Raw genomic sequence first — 22313 nt, 5'->3', positions numbered from 1 at the left:
AATCAAATACACCGTACCTGACATCATGACAAATGAAGCCAAACTGGATTATGCTTACAGAAAAGTAAGTAAGTAAGTAAGTAAGTTACACAGATATACAGCAATGACTATCATAATCAACAGACGCGGCCTTGTTAACGCTGATGTACGGCTGCACTGTGACACAATATATTACGCTCGTTTTACTCACTGCTCGACACCTGATACCCGGGACCTACGCCTCAGTAGCTCTCTCTGGAACTCTGCTACAGTGTTGGAAACCATTTATTTGTTGTCATTGGTTGAGATTTACTTCTATTGGCCTGGGAAAGATTTTTATCTCCGGGGAGTGGCAGCTGCTACTTGTTTCCTTTGTGATTGATGTGATTGTCTGCTTGAAATGAAATAAACAGTTCATAAATTACTCTTTAGGAAGATGCATAAGAAACCTAGCGACACCATTTTTGAATTAGCTAAGATGACGAAGATTCCCCAGGGCCTGATCATTCGGAATGCTGAAGACTGTATTCAGATAAACAATATCAAACAAATTTATGTAGTAAAAATCAGTGAGCGCTTTTGTCGAACCTCGCCTTACCAATCATCCATTTTGTACCCCGAAATAGCAGTTGCCCCTTTGAAATCTGATAAGTCATCCGTGGTAGGTATCGAAAAAAGGGCAGGTTTGAAGGCCTGCATATATGAACTTCTCTGGTGTCAACAAACTTCCCAGCAAGCAATAAACAAGAAGGTATTCGAAACCCAAAACTTCGGAATTGTGACCATAGTGGTGACATACTCATCTCATACAACCCATGTTGATACCGTTCTTGGTCCGATGGCAAAAAATATTAGTTTTGTGGTAAGTTGTCCACTTAGAATGACTTCACGGTATCAGTGAGTATGGTTTTCTACTCACCAATGCAAATGAATGCAGTTTGCTTCACACGGTATTACTTTGATCTGTTGTAGTGTGTGATAGACCTTGTTTCTAATGCACTGCACACAGTAATCAGATTGCGCATATTGTTTGGCACGTAAGCTCGTGGTAAGTTCTTTGCAGAAATATGGATGACGTAAACAACAAGATTTGGCGCCGAGTTCCACAAGAATTTACCACTTATCTTGAATTTTTCGGTTGTGATGAATGGTTGGTGCAAATGTTTCCACAAACAACGTCTAACAGATCTCAGTCAACGCACTTCTTGGGGCCATTGCCTATAAATTAATCGCACAAGTAAAGCAGTAATCATGGATAGGTGAAACTTCAAGAGGAATGCTATTTTTCGCATCCCAGTTGAATGTGAACAAGCAGAAAGATGGCTAACCAAAGAAAAACCTTTCTGATTGTTAGTGGTGAAATAAATATTGTCGTATCATTTGCTTATTCCAGCCTAAATGATCTACCGATTTAGCACCGAACAGATGGCTCTTAAATTCTAAGTGCAAACTGCCTTATGGTATGTGACGTACTCGTGTACAATGGCCTGTCTTATTTTGCCTGATTGCCTTTGAACGGTGTAGATAACATATCCAACAAGTTTCGCGTATTATTTAGTAACTGCTTACATATACGTTTCCACTTTTACCAAAAAATGTGAAGAGATAATTTAGATCGGATTGAGCGTTTATACTTACGGATTTTTCGCAACACCTTGTGTTCTTCGGATTTTCCAATAAATGCTGAGCTTCACTGGGATCAACCGTGAACCGTGTAGTAGTCGTCAACACATAGGTAGAACACTTTATCAGTTTCTGCCTTTGACGATCAGTGGGATGAATCTGTGGGCTGCTAAAATGCAAACAAATAGGTTGGATGGATCAGGGTGCAGTTTTGGAAAAAAACATCACGCGTCAGGCCCTTATGGTGGACAATGAAGCATTTGAATCTGCTACGTAAATTTTAGAGGGCAAGTCCTTTTTTCTTGAAAGCTCCGCCACTGCTATTTACCTTGTTTGCTATTACATGACTGCCTTCGATTTGAACTTACAACCACGATGAAGCTTGCATAAATTACCCTTTAACGTAAAAAATGTTCTAAGTTGGCTTAACCTGAAAATTTACAGCGGAACCAACGTCTCGAATCTTTTTACTTCAGCCGAAAGCAGATAGTACGGAACACATCAACCTGATAGTTTATCCAAGAGAGGTTCTTTTCCGAAAAGCCAACACTAATATTTTTGTTTGTCTCTCAACTAAGGTTCATTTAATCGATACGGAAAAAAGCCACCTTCAAGTGGGCGGTACTGTATGTGTAATGGGCGCATCGTTATCCTCTTTCTGACAGTAGTATACTCCAGACGAGTGGTTAGCGCTATTGACCCCCTATATTTCTCACTCCAGTTGATGATATTTCTTGTTTTTAACCCGGCGATAGCTGAAGACATCATATGTTTACATGGAGAATCTCCTGTCAGCCGTAGACTACATACGGGCACTGAACAATCGCGTGCTAGCAGGTATTGCTGATCAAGTCGAGAATGATTGGCTCAACGATAATGTCAGTGTTTATGATGCAAAAATTGGTGTCCACCTCGTGGATGATCAGCTGTATGTACCACTCGGTGCACTACAGCCCCCGGTGTATCACCACAATTTACCGCCGGCTTTGAACTTTGCCGGTTTCGGGTCGATGATTGGTAGTGCTGTGGCTCGTCTTCTGGGTGAAATGGGTGTGTGTTCTGTCCTTATATTTTTATATTTGCATCACATTTGTTTAGAAATATGCAATCGAAAACATTGCCGTCCTCTGAGCTACTCATCCACTTGGGGGGAAACGCACATTTGTCCGCGAAAAACTGAATGTTATTTGATATCTGTTTATTGAAGGGTTATTGTCGTACTACGTAGAATTTGAAGTAGTGTGTTCAATATAAAAACGGACTTATTAGAAAACCGCAACTCGCGGCCAAAAGTTACTGTCAAAAATTTATCGTGAAACTTGCTTTCGTTAATTTGATATGTCCAAGACAAGAAGGTGGCCGTACCATCATCTAGCTCGATAGACATTAGTTCCGGAATAACGAGCCTCCGAACAAGCTGCTGAATTTGGGTGTGAGGCAGTTCATGTGCGGTGAAATAAGACACCAAAAGTGGTGCATTCATAAGGCGATTCAAGTTGTGCTTTCTTGATGTGATACCATATCCTGTATTCCCCACTGAAATGAGTTACGATTTAAAGTGGAATGGATTTGAGTTGCACACTGCAGTTTTATTCCGTGCTAAATTTGCTGGAAGCTATATCGTGAGCGTCAACACTGCAGCTGATAAACCTGTTTAATTTTGGAATAAACGTTTTCAGAACCAGCTGCAGTCCAGGTCCTCCATAAGTCAGTGATGCAGTGGTTAGAGTGCTGAACGAACACTACTGAAGTGAATAAATCCTGTTCATAAAATTTTCAGCCCGGAAGATGACGAGTGTTACGTGAAATCCCCATTCAACCCAACTGTTTAAAAACAAAAGTTCATAGAACGTTACTCTTTACACCGAGTACAGAGGGGACAACACGTTTTACTAATTTTCAACAAATTCGCTTGATGTGGTTTTTACCTCTGGGTCAATCTCGCGGAACAAACAGGATCGCAGAACTCTATTATAAGTGCTAGAATTTGGATACTCTGAAAAATAAAGCGATATTGTTTTCCTTTTTTTCCTATCTTTACGCACGTTTTCTTGTTCCACTGCAGGATCTTACAAGATAAAGCAAGACTTGGAGTTGATCTGGTCGGACAAGAGCTGGAATGAATATCTCGCGCATTGGCAATGTATTAGAAATCAGATAGGAAACACCACACAGAAGATGATAAACGGGACGTTCCCGGCAAGTATACAAGTCCAAAGTACTGCCTTCTAATAAGCATGCAAAGCTCACTATTCCTGATGATTTAGACCGCCTTTCAGAGTGCCGGCATGTTCACACTTGAAGACGAATAACTGCTTACTTTTAGTTAGGCTAAAGCTGATAACATGCCTGTAGGGAATCCTTGGATTAGCTCACGAGTGACCAGAACGACAGATCTAATTATGTTCTCTTGTACACCTAAAGTTAGAATTGCAAGAGTAAACAGTTAATTCGATGGCCTCGTATGCCATCACAATAGGTTGGGCAGTTGGTTACTGGTTGTAGCCATGATTTTGCAATCTAATTTTCAGTGATAATTGCTACAACAAGCATCATCAAGGCATACAGAGCAAGCTTGTGGATTGCTTTTTGGTGTAGTTTTGAAACCGGTCGGTAGTTCAGTATAATTACCGAGACTTAGATAATAAAATTGTATGAAACCATCCAATGTGCATTTTGTGAAAACAACATAACTACCTGATAGAAGTTGTCGTACTATCAGCCTAACTTATCAGCGTTAACTACATATGTTAGCATTACATCCAGCGGTAAACGACTACTGTGGATTCAACCTTTTTTCTTTTGCCCTGTATTGGTTGCTAAATGTGATGGCTTGAAATTTACGCCACCATTTTATTACAGCTCACTTCACAGATATCGCTGGATCTGGATGCTGCCACATCACAGGTTATTGATGATTCAACTGGATTGATGATTTCTCAACGTGTAAGTTTGAGCCATTGTCGACGCAGCTGTTGTGCAGGGTATTAAACCAATGGTGCCTTTTTTATGGACGTGTCAGAGCGGATAATAAACGGTAAACAACAGAGCCGATCTAAGCGTGAAATGACCTTGTGTTGGACAATAGGCTGATGGATAACATATGAAAGTTCACATTGTCCATTGGCTTCGAAACTCTGAGGCTCGTTGAGTATGCTCGGACCCAGAGGTTCCGTCACAATCATGTAAGTTAATCGCACGCAATTCTTAAAATGCTGTCGTTCGCACAACAAAGGGATAGTTGAATAAATTGAGCTGGATCACTCGTTTACGGTTTTCTTCGTCAACTAAACATTTGGTTCCCCGTTTGTGTGGAAACCGCTTGGAGAGTGTGCAGCAAACGTTTCTCTTAGTGAGTTTGTTACACCGAATTTGAAGTGACTCACTGCTGCGTGGTCATTTTTCTGGTGTAAGGTGCATGTTCTAAACGTGTATCAGTAGGGAGAGTGCCGCCTTACCATCTTCACACGTACGACATTTGCTGGATATCAAATTGTGTGGCAACAAATTCATTTTGATATAGTCACACGGGCCATGCAAGCACTCGGAATCAAACGGTAGACGTTGTGATTAGCTCCTGGAATAATGACACAAGTAATCTTGATAAACATAGGTAGCTAAAATTGTTTACCGTTCTTTTGGAGGCTACAAGAAGAGGAAATTTGAACTCGTTTGGGTTACCGAGGAAGCAAAGCAAAACCGTTGATGTTTGTACCACTTGCATTGCACGCACGCTCTTCTCTCTGGTCTCACTTGGCAGGCCCTGGAACAATGGACAAATGTGGAGGAAAATTCACAGGTGGATACTTTGCTGCCAGGAGAATACATGAACAAACAGAAGCTTTTCTACACGTCGTACGCACAAGTGAGTTTTGCAAATAGTACTTGTATCATCACACTCATTATAAGCTGCACTAGGCAATCCAATTGTGGAAAGCTTTCCATTCAGTTACGCCTGAGATTTTAGGAATGGTGCATATAAATATATGTAAGGGTGTCCACATCGATCGGGCCATTAATTTTATCGTTCAGTAAGCGTTCCAAGCTTGTACGTTTTCAATGATTGGCACTTGCCGGCCCATTTGGTTACGCCGCACTCCACTAAAACAGCACACTTTGAAGTAGTCAGTTCAGCATCGGTGGGCACAAGGTTTATGCACAAGATTTATGAAGTAGTCAGTTCAGCATCGGTGGGCACCCGTATGCACAAGATTTGTGAAACATAAAGTTTTGGTGGTGGTCAAAGGAGATACCAAGAAGCATTCTCGTTACAGCTGAGTCGGCAGTGCGCATCTTACGAAACTCAGAGACACTTGAACCCTCAACCTCTCCGCCAGTGGCTGACCCCCTCCTCTTCGGCCACCAGCGGCTGATCAGCAGTGGTTATTCAGCACAAAGTTGCCTCACTAGCAGCATCAAGTATCTCCTGATTAGAGCCACGTTTTAGCTGCATTTGCATAAATGCTCACGAAAAACCGTTGTTTTTGAGATGGAATGTCTATGCGTACATTATACTGTTACCTTATTAGTTCACCTGCGTCAAGGCAAAAAATCAGCTCTGTGAGTGTGAGAGAACCCTGGGGACTTGTAAGCAGAAAAATGCGAAGGAACGAAGAAGTAGCTGGTATACAATGGTTAGCCACTAGAGCGGCGATTGATCACCTGTCACTGGAATGTGTAAAAGAAGTGCAATGTCGTTGGCACTCTGAATTTATATCATTGGAATGAAAATATGAGAACGTAAGCCTTGTAATATTACTTTTAACAACTAACCAGGCACCGTAATAAGATGGTGCACAATTCGCTACAGAGGCATGCATCCTAATATCCAAACTTCCCTTTTTTGGTGTTGTCTAATCAGGTTAATAGTGGCTTGATGCTCGCGGGGTGCAATCATCCAGTGGTGAATTTTTCAACAGGTACAAAGAATATATGGAAATAAATATCCAGAAAATTTGGCAATTGAGAATTAGAGCAGGCAACGAATCACGAGTATCACCTTCCAATAGATTGTTTCGACTAGTTTTTTCTACGAAACCTTACTCCAACCAAGTGGGTTGCAATCGCCTTGAAGCCTGAATCACGGGACTTGCACTAATCAAAGCGTATCTTGATCAAGACACGGGGAGCGATCAAAATATCACACCCTTTGCTACGTGACACTAAATGACAGGTAAATTAACTGAGTAGAAAATTCGCTGGAAACGTTCAATCCCTGATATATCAGCTTGTTTAGCGGTTAACTATAAGACAATGGCCTGATGATTTTCCGTTCACCAAACAAAAGCTTTTAGAAAATATATGACGGTGACCAGTGAACAAAAAATTTTCGTGTGGTCTCCCAAACTTTTATGCACAATTTGAGACAAAACATCAGACTCGTAGATTGATCGATGATAGATAGGTAAGGACAAGATTAAAATGGGAGTGTTCAGCGTGAATATGCGACATCTAAACAGTAGACGAGGATTTTTTTGCTCTTTTGGTTTGCATCAAGGAAGAGAATACTATTATATTTTCAGTAGCTTCGATCTCATTGTCTACATATGAACGTACACTGACTTCAAAACGTGTGAATGGGACGACACATTAGTCGCTGTTCAAGCAATGTGTTGTGATACATTAGATTCTCTCCCAAATCTCTGGAGCCGCTTGGTTTGTGAGTGCTATTAAGTACCACAGGCTACCATCAGAATTGGTAGAAACAAGTAAATCGTAATCCACCTCTCCTGATACGTCGAGAGGTTCACTAATGTTGTTCTTTTCACTACTGTACAATCGCTGCCACCAAAGGCCTACTTCTAGAATGGCAAACACAAACACTTGCAAACCAGGCCTATTATGCCGAAAAACTTGAAATCTACAACGTCCAACTAGGTTTGATTCATTTAGTTATCCTTTCACCAAGAAAATGGATAAGCTTAAGAGATATAGATTAGGGGTTTTTGATATATGGTTCAGGCTTAAGGAACTTTTCCAGTAATTCAACTGGATCTTTCTATTATAAAGTTTGAAAGCAAATCGTTCGCCATACGATAGCGCGCCAGCTTTCTAGAACTGTCCGCCAATAAGTACTGGACTCACCACCAAGATGGCGGAGAAACGGCGTTGGAAAGTCTCTAAAGTTACGTAACCCAAGCGCCTTTCTCTAATGGCACCCAATACTCTGAAGCTATATACAGGAATACAGTGTTTTTCCGCGCTAGGGGAACGACCACGGAAACCCGTGCGTTGCAATTCTCATTCAAAATTATCTGAAATCCCTAGTTCCAACGTAATTTGAACGAGAAACTAGGTCTCTCTTACTCCTACTAGAAAAATGTGTTCAGAAACAGTTGGCGAAAATTTCAGCAGTGTTTCGGTAAAGTTATTGGACACGGTAACAGTAAACACGTGAACATCTGCGTCTGGCGCGTGCATCATTTTGCATCATTTTTGCCTCAGGTTTGTGAGCACGTCAGGCAAGTGCAGGCCACGAGCTCTGCACTGTTGTCCCTCAGGCACTATAGAACACAAGTTCAATTCAGTGATGCATCCTATCCTCTTAGGAATATCGGGTGGCGAGACCTCCCGAGTTTCAACAGAGGGAAATCTGATTTTATGATGAGTACTCGCAGTTAGGCATCAGTAGTCAAAACTATCCAAGTTGTCAACCAAACGATAGCTGTCTGTTTCCTCCATTTTCAGCGACGTCAAAGCAGCGAATTGCTAACTTACACTGTGAAACCTGCAGTAGGGTGTTTATCTGGAAACTGTAAGCGCCCGCAAGTAATACGAGTCCAATAAACTGGTCTGCAGGAGCTCTAGGCAAATTGTAGACCAAACAGTGATCGGAAATTTTCCTCTTCAACTGAATTACATGAGGGATCATCATAATGCAATTTGATAAAGATGAATAAAGTGAAAACTATTGTCACTAGTCTCTGTAGACTTACGTAAGTTCGCCAGGCTCAGATTATAGTCGAAAAATGAAGAGATATACCTCGGAATGGTCGTCTGCAGGCACTACTGACATATTAGCTGGTGGTTACCACAATTTCGAGCCAGCTACATCTGCGGTTACATCAGCTTCCTGAATGTGTGGCTGTCACTCCATCAATTTCCTTCGAGACATTGTTTACAGCTGAATAACCAATTCAGTGGCCGAATGAAAGCTATTGGCTTAATGTTTGGCAGTAAGGCCCACGTAGAATCAGCGCAGCGGAAAATGAGTGGGTTGGTCTATGCTATTCTAGAGCACAGAGTACCTAGTTCGGATGAGAAATATTCTTATTTGTTTTCCGCAAAAATGCCGACCAAGTCACATAAAGTGAAAGAGCCCTACGTTAGACAACTAAGACTCGAGCCTACCGCTGATCTATCCATTTTTTGGCCCCAGCGATCTTCGCTGAAAAGAATATTATTTACATTCATCTATCGTCCTGGCCCAGGTCGTCATTCAGTTTTATCCTGGTGAAAGACGAAACTGCTGAAGAGTTTCATATTCGTACGACCACTGATAAGGTGTGACGAGTGAAAGTTGGTTCAGCTGTTGCAGCCAGCCTCGGCAGGTATCGTACTTCTGCTAACCATCCGCGCAATGGATTAATGAATAAGTCATAAACGGTTTAATAATTTCCGTTCTAGGTAATGATTTCCATTCTTTGTCAACTTTACGGTAATATTCTTTTTGGCTATATGACGTGAACCAGAACCTCATTAGAAACAATTAACGAGTCCCTGAATAACGTGGAGTTACAGTGAGCATCGGAATGTTCACCTCTGCTCGTTTGTGTCAAGCCTATTTTGTGATGTCATGGTTTGACAAACCATGGATAGGAGGAGTATAAATTATGACAGGAACACTATTTGCACACTAGAAAAAAATGACTTACTTTGTGATCATCTGAACTCATTATCGTAAGGATACTTAACCATACTGTGTAGCGACTATTCGCACATCTTTTAACAATCTGAAATTATATTGCACGAACTAATATTGCATCCCGCAGATGGAGGCTTGATAATCACGGCTCGGGGTAAAAGTTATGGTAAATTGCCTATTAATGGATGGAATAATTTGGCAACCAACGCTTCCCTGTGAACATATTTTTGAGCGAAATGATCAGGATTGGAATCACAACCATCCTCCCTTGTAGTGTGGATGCCATACACGGAGATCAGCATTCACATAACCGTAAAATATAGAGCAGATGGACCATCGTGTGAGGAGCTCGTGGCTGAACAGAAGTTAGCACGTAGTGTTTGCTATTGACGTGACGCTACCAATGATGTTTAATTTGATACTGGAAACTTAACCCCATGATGAATGTCCACAGGTTGCCTCTAATGTCTTTTCAAACAGACGATTATAGAATATTAACACGGCCACTTCTGTATGATTCGGACCTTTCCACCTGAAACACTTTTATGCACGATTATTTTAGCGGAAGCAACCTTTTTAGTTTAGTGTTCCTAATCGTAAGAAAGGTCTTGCGGCACAGGTTTCAGCGGGGACTGGCTGCACCAGATGTTATATATCGCTTAGCAGACTCATCATGGATTACCCGATCTACTTGCCGCTCAGGTTGCCTAACACTCAACTCCAGCGTTTTTTGCCACCAGTGATGTTATCGGTTTTATTATACACATAAACTTTTCGTATGTGCTTGACACGGTAAAACAGCAATCAATAGTGGACGACTGATCAACATATCTGTTGGTTTGTGCTGGCAAACTATGATTTAAAATTATAAGTTGTGCAGCCTGAAAGTGTGGCACAATATTACCATGAACGAGACTCGTTGGAGTCACTTGGGTGTGCGTGAGATGGACTCATGCCCCCTTTTATGGCGACCATATCCATAACGATGCTGGACCAATCCCTGTGGACACATGAATTACAATTCAAACACAGGTTGCGGTTTGTCAGACAGCATGGAATAATAAACAGACAGCGTCCGGAATATTTCATTTCTTTTCTTGCAGACATTTTGTGACGAAACGAATGAAGACAACCAATATTTCCAACTGCTTTATGGAAGTCAGGGTGTTCCATTTGAAATACTGTGAGTTCCAGCAGTTTGTATCTATTGATATTTCTTTGCAAGCATCTTAAGTTCTTTTAATTTTTAAACTTCATTTCCCTCTCTATTTATGGTCCCTCTATCCCTCTATCCCCTCCAAAAAACATCATTTTCAACACTCTTCTTTACAGCGAATTTCAATTTACTGAAGCCTCCGTAAAACAATCCATTTATCGACTTAGTGTTTAGCGCGCACCATAGAGAATTGCCTCCAACAGTCTGATATTGGGGACCATAACCGATGGGTATAATTTGCTTAGTTACTAAGATATGCTGACTTCTTTAGACTTCTGGCCAACTCAGTCAACAACGTCATTACTAATCATGACAACCCAGTTTTGGTTGGCAACTGTTTTGCGAACCTTCAGATGCCAAGCCTACTGTTCTGGCTCTGGTTTGTACACAACATGGTAGTCGCTTATTCCATTACCGATAAAGTAGATTGAAGATTTTAGCCCAGTGTATTCCACGGAGTTAACTTTATCAGGTCCTGTAAGATTTTTCATATTTCAAGCATGAGCACTTATTTTACTGCGTAAAGTTCACATAAGACGGGCCATGGGGAATCCGTGAACGGCAGCGTAAGCTCTGTTGTATATCTGCACCGTGGCTATACCGATGAGAATGTACACGATAAAGCAAACGATGTGACTTCGGTCCGCTTCGTGTCATATCGATGTATTATCCAATTGTCTGCCTAGAACTTTGTACTTTTTGGTCCTTTCGTTTTTCGCTTACACCTCGCTACTTAAGCGCGCAACAGTAGTGTGGTTAGGCATCATTCTCTCTACTAACCGAACACAAACTGCCCGGAGGTAGGAAAGGATGCAATATCAGTTTGCGTCCCCGATGCGAAAATATGATAAGGGCTAGGTGATAAAACGATACACTCCGGAAAGTATAGTAGTATAATAGTTAGGGGAACATCATAAATATTGAAGCAATCAAATGTGATTTACTTTTGAACATAAGAAACATCTCACAAAGCACGGGGTCCTAAAAGAATCGGAGTAGTGTAGGACAAAATTTTAGGAAGATGTCCCGATTTTTTTTAACATGAGAACTGGATCTCCGATGACAGTGTCATCGATAGATCAATAGGCGTGTCAATCAATCATAATTTAGGAACAGATTCTAATTTGAGCACAACAAACCACTGCCGACAGCTGAATCTAACTTCATCCTAACAAATCAAGGTCCATTTTGCTCAGCTTTACCTCCAGTAAACAAAATTTATATCCATCAAGTCAGTTCAAATCGTGTCATCTTAAGAAGCAATTGCATATCTCACTTACATAACTTACCAACATTTTTGAATTTTCAGAGTCAATCAAATTATTTCTGAAACAACTGAATTCGCTTCTGTGTTTAACTGTCCAGTTGGATCAAAGATGAATCCAAGAGAACGCTGTTCGGCTCCTCTGTAAATCAGCGCATTTTGCTCGCCTTTTCCCCCACTTCTATAAAAGCTATTTTACCATAATCATAACGTTACATCATGGACATCGATCAACCTACGCATGATTCTTGGCAAAATGATTTGTAAAAACATTATTGTGACGAATAAATGACTTAGTATGCCTCCTCACCCTGTTTGTATCACCCACTTTGTGTTATACGTAGCTGAATATGTCGGTTCCCTTGAAGAAACTAAAAATGTTTCCTTCGAAAATTCTACCAACGATCAAACAGCTGCATCCCAACTGAATGACAAGCAAGTGAAGCATATTTCGCGGTATAGGCGATTGCTGATTTCCCATCAAGACATTGTCGTTTTTGATATTTATTAACTGGCAGTCAAGGGGTCTGTCAGGTCCCACAGGGAAGGATCGTTGGCTGATTGGGACAACGACAAAAGACATACTGCAGTTGCAGTAAGCTTTGTTACTTCGGGTGCTCTTCGTTTGGATCCCTTTTGAACATTTGAGTATCCATTTCTGTATTATGCAGAACAACTTATCTGGATGAATTCAGTTGCTCATCTCTACCAGGCGTATGATTTCCCGTGGCTATTACTCTCCGGTAAATTCCCACCTGTTCACTAGGATAGATTCTTCGTTATACAGTACACGGTTTGATGGACAGTCGTAAACAGAGAAAAGCTTGTAGGCAAAACTTTTGCTTAGAAGCGCGAACGAATATGAGTGAATTTCTTGGCAAATTAGCTTGTGAATAAGTTGTTGTGCGCATAAACGTTTTAGTAGCTCCTGGTTAGATGACCGTTTGCTGAGCTCGGTGATCAGCAAGCGAATGCTTTGTCACCTCAGTAGTGAACATTGACACTATTCGGTTGGCGGGTAATTCTTCTACTTGAGTTAATGCAGACTCCAATAAATGGTGTTATCCGTAACATGATTGTTTTCCTGAGATCCGCCTAGCATCTAGCACCTAGATTGCTCCGTCGAAGTCAAAAAGACCACGATGGATCATCTGTAGTGATACTTAAGATGGTTTGAGAATAATGGTGAACATTATATCTGCCGACGTCAGTATACTGTAGCGTAATGGTGACTTACATTCATGATGGTCATCAGCTGTTTATTGCAGATACTATACTGCGCTATACTTGCATTATATTTGCACTATACTGTACAAGGTCACATTCAGGACGAGGTACCAATCGAGACAAACTATTATTGTCATTTACTTTTGAAGAGCATGGTCACAAGCAAAAAAAGTGAATGTAAGTGACGAATACGAAAGGGCAACAGGAGAATATGAGATAAAAGAGAGAATGTCTCATTCGAATTCATGGTACCAACAGTTCCAGTCAGATGAGATAAATCCCAACGTATGTAACAATTTTGGCTTGAAAACACACCTCTAAAGACCAACAAGCGAAGAATGGGCGAAAAATGTTGAATGCTCTTCAAGGCGCGGTAAGCGGTAGCACAATAAAGACTCGCAAATTATGCACAAAGTGTACGCCATACTGTGTCTGGTGTGAGATTAAATGGCAAAAATGTACACTCGACGCCATGTGCCACGCATAAGCATCATAAGTACGCAGAGAGCAAGCAAACACAAGTCGCTGACTGTGATCTTAGGACGCCCAGTCAAATACTAGCCTTCGATGATTGAAGAAAGCAGATCCCTCGATAAGAGATGATCATCGGTTGTTGAACCAAAAAGTCGCCATGGCAACCGATTGCACGTATGACGACCACATCTGGCGCCATGCATGATCCAGCAAGACTGCGAAATATGCACCGTACTCTCAAGTTGGCCTAAGTTTCCACAACATAAGATCGTCTGGCCACCATGACCATGACGAGAGGTCTAGCTACATATAACCTGCCATCCCAAGTAAGCTGCTCACGAATTCTGAGGACGGTCGAAAAATACCGCCGATCTTCCAAAAGACCAAAAAATGTCTCTGAATCAGAAAGCGTACGATGTTCCCAATAAATTATTTTTTGCCCTAGGAATAACAATTTTTCAAAAGCGAAAAATGCATTGACTGCGACAAACACTATGTTGGCAAAACGGGAAGAAAACTTGCTACGAGAATACACGAACACAAGCCTGCCATCAGAAGACATGACCCAATGTCACTCGTCTCAATCCACGAAGACGGAGAAGGACACACGTTCAATTGGGACAATGTTCAAATGCTCGCTCACGCAAGAACGAAACGGGAGCGTTGCCGAGGCGTGGAACCCCCCACAACAATCGATCAACAAACACATCGAAATCGACCCAGTCTATTAGCCATTACGAGCGAAAGAACCACACAGTCACGGGACTCGGGGCTAAGAAACCTAAAGGATTAATTGGGTCAAAGGAAGACAATCACGAAAAATAGAAGGTCGATGAATCAACTGAGACAAACCCACCTCATAAAACAAGAAGGAAACGACCGAATCACAGCATGACAACCACATACAGAACTGCCGAATTGAATGCACCCAACGAACCAACCAGACACAGGAAATTGAGACCACGTGAGATTCACAGGAGACCAATCAAAATACACGAAGACCATTTCCAGAAATGCCAGATACTATTCAAAAGCTATATAATCACGGGCAGAAGAGGAGGAATTCACCCTGCACTGANTCAACCCTGCACTGACGATGTCACCTCGATTGGTGATGAAACGTTTGCAACCCAACTGCCAAGCTCGGCGAACAGACCAACAACCAAGGAACGCACCCGAGCTACCTACATTCCACAACATTGCTAGTTCAATTCATTTCTTTACTTGTTTTGAATTCGTCAACTTCATGTATATATATATATATATATATACTTCAAGTGCATTGCTGGACTTGTGCTGATAAACCAGAAACCTGAAGCCACTAAGGATTCACCTGATCCTCTCCAAAAGACATTTGTCTTTTCAGTCTCCTGGTAGACAGGATGCAGTTCACTGAAAAGATATTTGGACAACACTCCCTGGTGCATAAAACTTTAGGCCATAAACAACAATTCTACTGTGAGTGTAATACCTGTAAAGCGTCACTTGGTTAGCAACATAGGTGTGCAAACAAATCAAATGATTCGCTATTCGGTGCTTTGTTATTGGAAATATCCGAATCGTCAGGGTAGATTTAGAATTTAGTCATAATCAGCCTAAAGAAATCGTCGTCTGAACAAAAAGAATATGCACAACTTCTTTTCGTGCTTTTGAAGTTGACAGTCATTTAAGGTGTACACTGAATGTTTGCACAGAACGAGGTTTCATGCACACAGTAACTAGAGCAGGTTGTGCACAGCATACTCCACGTCTTTTAGATAGATATTTGCGACCCTGATTTTCGTGGATAGAACGGCTTTTAATACAGAATCATAATGTCTTCTGCTTTGTGGATGGCCCTGCGGACTGGCACCTGCATTGATTAAATGTGAGCGTCACAAGCAACTGGAGGTTCATCACTCTTTGAAACTTCTGAACAGGTGGCGTTCACTTACGCCTGATAATACAATCCCTCAGTACAAGCGGGATGATTGGCATTATAGATAATTCATTTTACAACGAGTTGCACGAAGAATAGAATGTGTTGGCAACTTGGAGTTGTTGTTGCTATTTTACGTCTTATTACAAAGATGTGGTATCAAACAGTCGAATCAATTAGAAGCATGTCGAAACTGTCGGTTCGGTGCCACTCGTAACTCGGACTTATAGGTGATTACTGGACTATGTACACCACATACCACTTGGGTGTGCAAATTTCAACAACGAGCTGACAATAAGCTGGCACGATTGAATATCTCCTTTTTCTGTCTTTCTTTGACATGACTTGAGAAAACCCACCTCCCAGACAAAAATATTTCAACACTAAAGCAACACGGAGGAGCATGAGTGGTTGTGCCATCACAGCCGGTAGGAATTTGATGTCAACATAGGTGACAGTATGATGTATCAAACACAGGAGAAGAAACTATTTGGTCAAAGCAAGGTAAGGCCATTTTGAGGGTTGTATTTTTTCACACGCGCTGGTTGCAGAGAGCAATGCAAAAACTGGATAAAATCATTGGAAGTTTATCTGCTGTTGAATAACAACAAAACACATTCAAATATGTGTGCAATCCCGCTATTCTTTCAAGTTCCACTTTAATTCTCAAGTACAGACGCTTGACGCAGATATTATCTAAACAGTTGAAATGCCATGTGCAAAGACAGCTTAAGAAGGGATATAGCCAGTCCAACGCCGTTTTCTCGGAATCACTTTCCGTATTTTGAGATTTGCTTCTCTTATTTTAGCTGACTCCTGCTGGCCACGAATATGACCAGAACCTCAATGAAGTGTACAGTTGTCTTTTGTGCTGCTAGACATAGTTCAACCGATACAGCGTAGTGTATTATATTTACTGATTAAATATAGTTTTATTAGTCTGAGACGCATGAATTTCCAACTATGGTTCTGTCCTGTCTTTCAGGCTAATCGTTGCTGATGATCGCCATAAGACAAATCAGAAGATATATGCATTATTAAAGGTTTTTAGTATAGTTGACAGCGAGAGATGCCACACATATAAAAATGCATACAGTGCAAAACGGGAGCAAGTCAACAGAGGAACTTACCGTCTGTGAGTGTTCCTTGGTGAAAGTTCGGACGGCGGGAACGTGTTTTCCCCGCAGTCTGGCTGCTACACGTGCTCCATAATTGTCCGTGGACTTGTGGAGAGTGGTTGACGTCCTGCTTCCTGCGCGCGCGAGTGTGTGTTGGTCCGAGTTGTACGCTTATTTATTGTGTGCAGCGTGAAGAGAGAGGTGTCCCTTCGTGTTTGACGCTTGCACCAAAATGAATACAACCTTACCTGATGTTGTTGAAGCTCGTGAGCGCTCATGGCGCGTGACGCAAGTTGTAGCCGGGTGAACAAAAATGGGTGAGAAGTTGCTGTGTAAGAGTTGTCGGCTAAGTTTGCAAGTGGTACAGGAGCTGTCACGTACCTTGAGTGTTTTTTACACGCGATCTGATGAATGACCTCTAAAAATACATGAGTAGGACCCATCACTTAGCCCTTTGACTACGATAGATTGAACAACAGTATAGTTAGCTTTCGTTTAGCTATCAGCCGAAGATCAAAATGGAAGCACAACTGAGAATAGAGCGTATCATTTGTAGACTACAGGAACGGTTCCTTGAAGGTCTAGTACAGATAACATTGGGTGATATTTGTTTTTGCACTCCGTACGTCCAGTCGGTTTACTCAGCTACCAGCACTCTGCCAAGAAATCGGCCGTGATTCTTAGTGTAAAAGTAAACATTAGTTTCAACTTGTTTTCTTGAAAACCTCGAATTATTAGCAACTGAAATCACATGGAAACGCATGGTTGGATGATTAGATTCAAGCGACTGGTCTGGGGCGTTGCTGTCCTACATAATAAAGTCTACAGTGCTATGATAAACCTAGAAGCTACTGTTTTCACTTTCATCAGAATATTGGTAAGTGTGTCCAGTCTATTGACACACTCCGTAGCTGCTCACAACATACTTTCCCATCCTTTGTCGAGCATGGTATTACTTGCATACTCAGAAGAGAAACTATAACACATAACTGGCTAACTGTGTTTTCGGTGGTATCCTAGCTTACTGTTTGAAAACGAACTGTGCCATTATGGCGGGCAGTTTGACAGGATAATTTTTAGCTGTAAGACATACACAGCTGTATTGCGGACATGTCTAGCTTACATTGCAGAAACTGTAACCATTCAAGGTACGAAGTTTTACGCAGCATTAAAATTGGAACAACGGTTAAGCACAATCAGAATGCATCAAAGCAAAATTATTGGTGATGCATAGTGTATCGGCCGGATGACTTACCAAATGTTGATTCTTTTTCGTGTGCACAAAGAGCCTGAATCTAGTCGTCCAAAAATGAACACATTGCAAGAACACATGAGCCTATATTCCCTATTCGCACGTGTGCAAAACAAGCGTCAACTTGAATTTGTGACTCCTATATATACTCCATCTTGTCGTGTAAGTTAGCGTCCAGGTTAATTGTGACGATGCTACTTCCTGCAGTTGTTCGATTCGTGTTATTTAGTAAGTTGAATGCCTTCGTACTGAATACACTGTTATACCATGCTTTGGGAAGAAAATGCCCACTTTGAACCGTACATTTTATATACATATGCGTATTTGGCTTCGAGTGTGGTGGGAATTTATCGAAGTTAGCATTCTTCAACCGAATTATCATTGACTGACATACCCATACGCACACTGACTACCATACGCATCGGGAATGCACCGTCAATATGCACCAGCTGGTGACATTTAATATAACGATCCGATGATAGAATTTGTATGCGTTTTACCTAATGTACCTGATGAGACCCCTGCTAAGAGAAAGTCGTCTTCTAAAAGACTCACAATAGCGAGCAACTTGTGGGTCGCGTAATTGTGAAGGTGCATTCAGTTGAGAAACGCCATCTGCAAAAATATACCGTGAGGTGGTCTATCTTGGGAGTGAGTATCGTATACAGTTTCCTAGCAAACTATATATTAGAAGTGAAATAACAACGCAGAAAGGATAACGTAATAGCAAGTCCATTTCACTTTTTACCAGCCCACATTGCAGTGGCAAACCCAACTAAACCAGCCGAAAGTAAGTGGAAATTTTTAAAACGGCACAGAAAAAATCATGTACATTCCATTATAACATGCCATCATAAAAGCTGTGCTTCCATTTTTATCACAATTCAGAGGAATATCCATTTATAAGTTGTAAGTTTATCACTGTTTTACTGTTACTGGAGGTCCTGATGGTTACTACAGCTTGTACGCCACAAAAGCTGAGTGGTGAGACGCCCACACATGATTTGGTTGCGCGAGAAGTTGTTGTTATGAGTGAAAACGGCTCAGGTCGTCTTAGAGTACGCTGAACGGACACGGCTAGTTGCTTACGTGACTACAGCCAGTAGTCAACCATGAAACAACCTTTTAGGGCTTTCACGGAGCATCTGTGCAGCTGGTAAAAGAAAAGTGAGCCTTGAGATGAAGTTTCGTCAAAGCGGCAATGGCAGCTAGGCTGTCTCACCTTAAACTGATAAACGGAATTAGCTGATAAAAGATAGACCCCCTTAAGTTTTAGAGTTTGCCTTTTGGCAGTAACTCCCGCATCATATTTACCAAATACTTTGGCTCGAACATGAATCATGCTGGCTAAATCTCGCCCTCGCATAAAAATAATCCAGGGAATTTGGTCAAAAACTGGTGTACCCTGCCCGATAGTGAGTACCATTTGGGTGCGCCTTGCATTGAGCTATCCCAATACATTGGTCAATTCGTCAGTCAATTGGACTTTGCAATGGACGGTCAGGAATGAGTTATGTATACAGCCCTCAGTTAATTTATTGCATACTTGAATCCGTTTGAGCCTAATTTTTAGACAATTACTGAAATCTAAAGTTGTAAAGTTGGACGGTTGAAGCTAAAATTCCAAGGAATACCAGCATTATCTCAAAGCATCAACGAGGCAAACGGTAAACAATGGTTAGTAGCATTTAAAAGCGATTAGTAAAGTCCAGACTTTGTGATATGTCACTGGAAATCTTAGAACAAAGCAATAAAATCCACAGGGTTGACCCATTTTCAGATGGGTCACAGACGAAACCAGGCAACACAAGTAAGGTTTATGTACTTTTTGGAGCGAAAAACTTCTTAGGTTGAATCACCGTATGAAATCTCCATTCATAAAGTAGGATATCAATGTGTTTTAAGATTTTGGATTTTGCATATTACTTAGCCTTCATGCTATGATCTTATGAGCCGAAATTACAACGGCTGAGACGATGAAAGGATGCTCATTTGAAAACTTGAGATTCTGCACTGAAAACAGGCATGAAAAGTGACTATAGTTCACCGTAAGCAACTAAAGACAGTTTCATTAAGTATGATAGAATCATGAATTAAGATTCAAGATTAGTGCCCAGGAAGCCATTAGGCGTATGCAACCGTGGTGATCCCGAATAAACAGGTATTTGATGCGCATTGGAAATTTCCTCTTGGTGTTTCAAATCTTGAGTTTTAGTTTTCTGAACTTGTTTACTGAAGGATCGCATAACTGCATGAAAATTTGGTCTGGAAACGACCAAACACATGTTGCTAAACCTTTCGAGGACATCAACAGAGGGGTAACCATGTACCCACAGTGCATCCAGTAAAACCATCCACAACTCGTCAACTAAAGGTTTTGTACACTTGCATCACTTTACTTTCTTTTATTTAGACACACCCATCATTAAGAAGTGAACCTTGATCTGGAATGCTCGAAGATCTTTCAATTTTTCGCATTTCACGAATGCCCGGAGCATATTCGTTAACAAGCAAATTTAGCGGAAAAGTATATTAACTGGGCCACTTGTGGAAACTTTATAAAACTTACGATTGGAACAAGTTAACTGTAATAGACGAACTGGATTGAAAGATTTGGGAGGAACTTAAAACGACTGGGTGTAGAACTTTCTTAAAAACTTCAAATACTGAACGAAGCACGAATACAAGAACACCCACAAAAACGTGAGATGTGCGTGTCATTTGGAATTTCGAAAAAACGATTGTACTCATTGTACTCTTCATTGTATTTGATATCCATGTCTGCGTGTTGCTAAAAGCCATTCTTTCAGCCAAAACCATGAATATATTCAGGAAGGCAAACACAAATCCTGGAGTTTATTGGATGGTATGAGCACGACAGGGGTAGACAAATTAGACATGTTTGTACTAGATTTGAGCACCTTTAGCTTCAACCTGACTGAGGGTTCTGAAGTTGCTTCAAGGCCTTGACAAGTCAAGACAGGTCTGGTAAGTGTGGCGCTATATTATACGACGGGTCCTAGGGACAGAGATGTCTGCATCCATATATCCGTCCTGTTTTTGGTTGTATATTGCAAATATGCAAATAATTTTTGGATATGTAAAATATAATTGGATTATTCTTAAGTTTTGGAGTCATACAAATTTAGGGATAACATCGGCTTACCAATAGAGGAAAAGAACTTGCTGGTTGTTCCTGGTTTGGTGAGGCGGTGTAAGCGTTCCATCATTTGATTTACTGAGTAAGGCACTGAGTTCTACTGTTCGCTTGGATTTTTCGGTTTTGAAGAACTGGCCGCAGAATTGTTCATTTTGACGAAACAGTCATCCGTTAGTAAAGTTGTTACGTACAGGAAGGTTGGAGTTGCACTCGAGCAACCGTCGTTGACAGAAGCAAGTCAGGTTTGTTGGGAGTCTGAATAGAATGAAGATATTCATTGAAGGTTTGGTCATGTAAATGAGGCTAATTCGTGCTAAAAATCCAAGAAGCGCTGTATAACTGCTTCATCTTCATTAGGAACCCTCAGAAATCCTTAACTGACAGAATCGCCGTTTCGGACCGTGACCTTCCCGGCCAATATTTTGAACACTTTCGTCCACAGGCTGCAGGTCAGCAGTGTGACAAAACCGAAATAAGATGGGATGTAGCGCCACTCAACCTGCAATCACAAAACCACATCGCGTGATCAGACTTTGACTGGCTCCTTGAGTTAACACACGGTTGAACGAAATCCACCTACCAAGTTCGGCGAACAGGCCAAGGGCCAATATTTTGAACACGTTCGTTCACGGGCTGCAGGTCAGCATTGTGACAAAACCGAAATAAGATGGGATGTAGCGCCACTCAACCTGCAGTCACAAAACCACATCGCGTGATCAGACTTTGACTGGCTCCTTGAGTTAACACACGGTTGAACGAAATCCACCTGCCAAGTTCGGCGAACAGGCCAAAAACCAAGCTGGCATGAACTAGGATCATGTGGCTCACAGGGATTAATCTCCATAAAGACAGTAGAGGTTGGTGCATGTCCTACAAACCTATGATATTCCAACACATGGAAAATTCTCTCACGATATCCGCTCTTTTGCTGTGTGAGGATTTTGTCCTGTCTGATGTACCCACATACTACTGAGGTTGTAGAATATGATGTATCGTAGTTTGTATTTTCATACTTATTGTTGAGACATCGACATATATATCGTGGTTCCAAATAACTCGTTCTGAGCCTAGACATTTCACAGTAAGTTTATGTTCAGGTAAGAAATACATTCAACCAAGTCATCTGCATTGGTCACAGATGATCTTGCAAGCCCAGCTTTTAATCCCTTACAACGTTTGTGGCAAATCAGACAAGCCGATCAGAGCTGATTTCACATC

The 22313-nt window shown here is 41.3% G+C and overlaps 1 protein-coding gene across 1 annotated transcript; it reads left to right on the top strand.

Moving 5' to 3' along the window:
• Positions 1-25: 25 nt before the first annotated feature.
• On the top strand, positions 26-5467 carry T265_12598 (hypothetical protein; the record flags this gene model as incomplete). The annotated part of the gene is made up of 4 exons (XM_009164519.1): positions 26-64; positions 2358-2654; positions 4477-4548; positions 5363-5467. Coding segments are annotated over 4 exons (513 nt in total), but the record flags the coding sequence as incomplete, so codon positions are not given.
• Between the last annotated feature and the right edge of the window lie 16846 nt (positions 5468-22313).

Source organism: Opisthorchis viverrini (genome assembly GCF_000715545.1).
Source record: "Opisthorchis viverrini unplaced genomic scaffold opera_v5_6, whole genome shotgun sequence".
Lineage (NCBI taxonomy): Eukaryota > Metazoa > Platyhelminthes > Trematoda > Opisthorchiida > Opisthorchiidae > Opisthorchis > Opisthorchis viverrini.
This window is presented reverse-complemented; position numbering and strand designations above follow the sequence as displayed.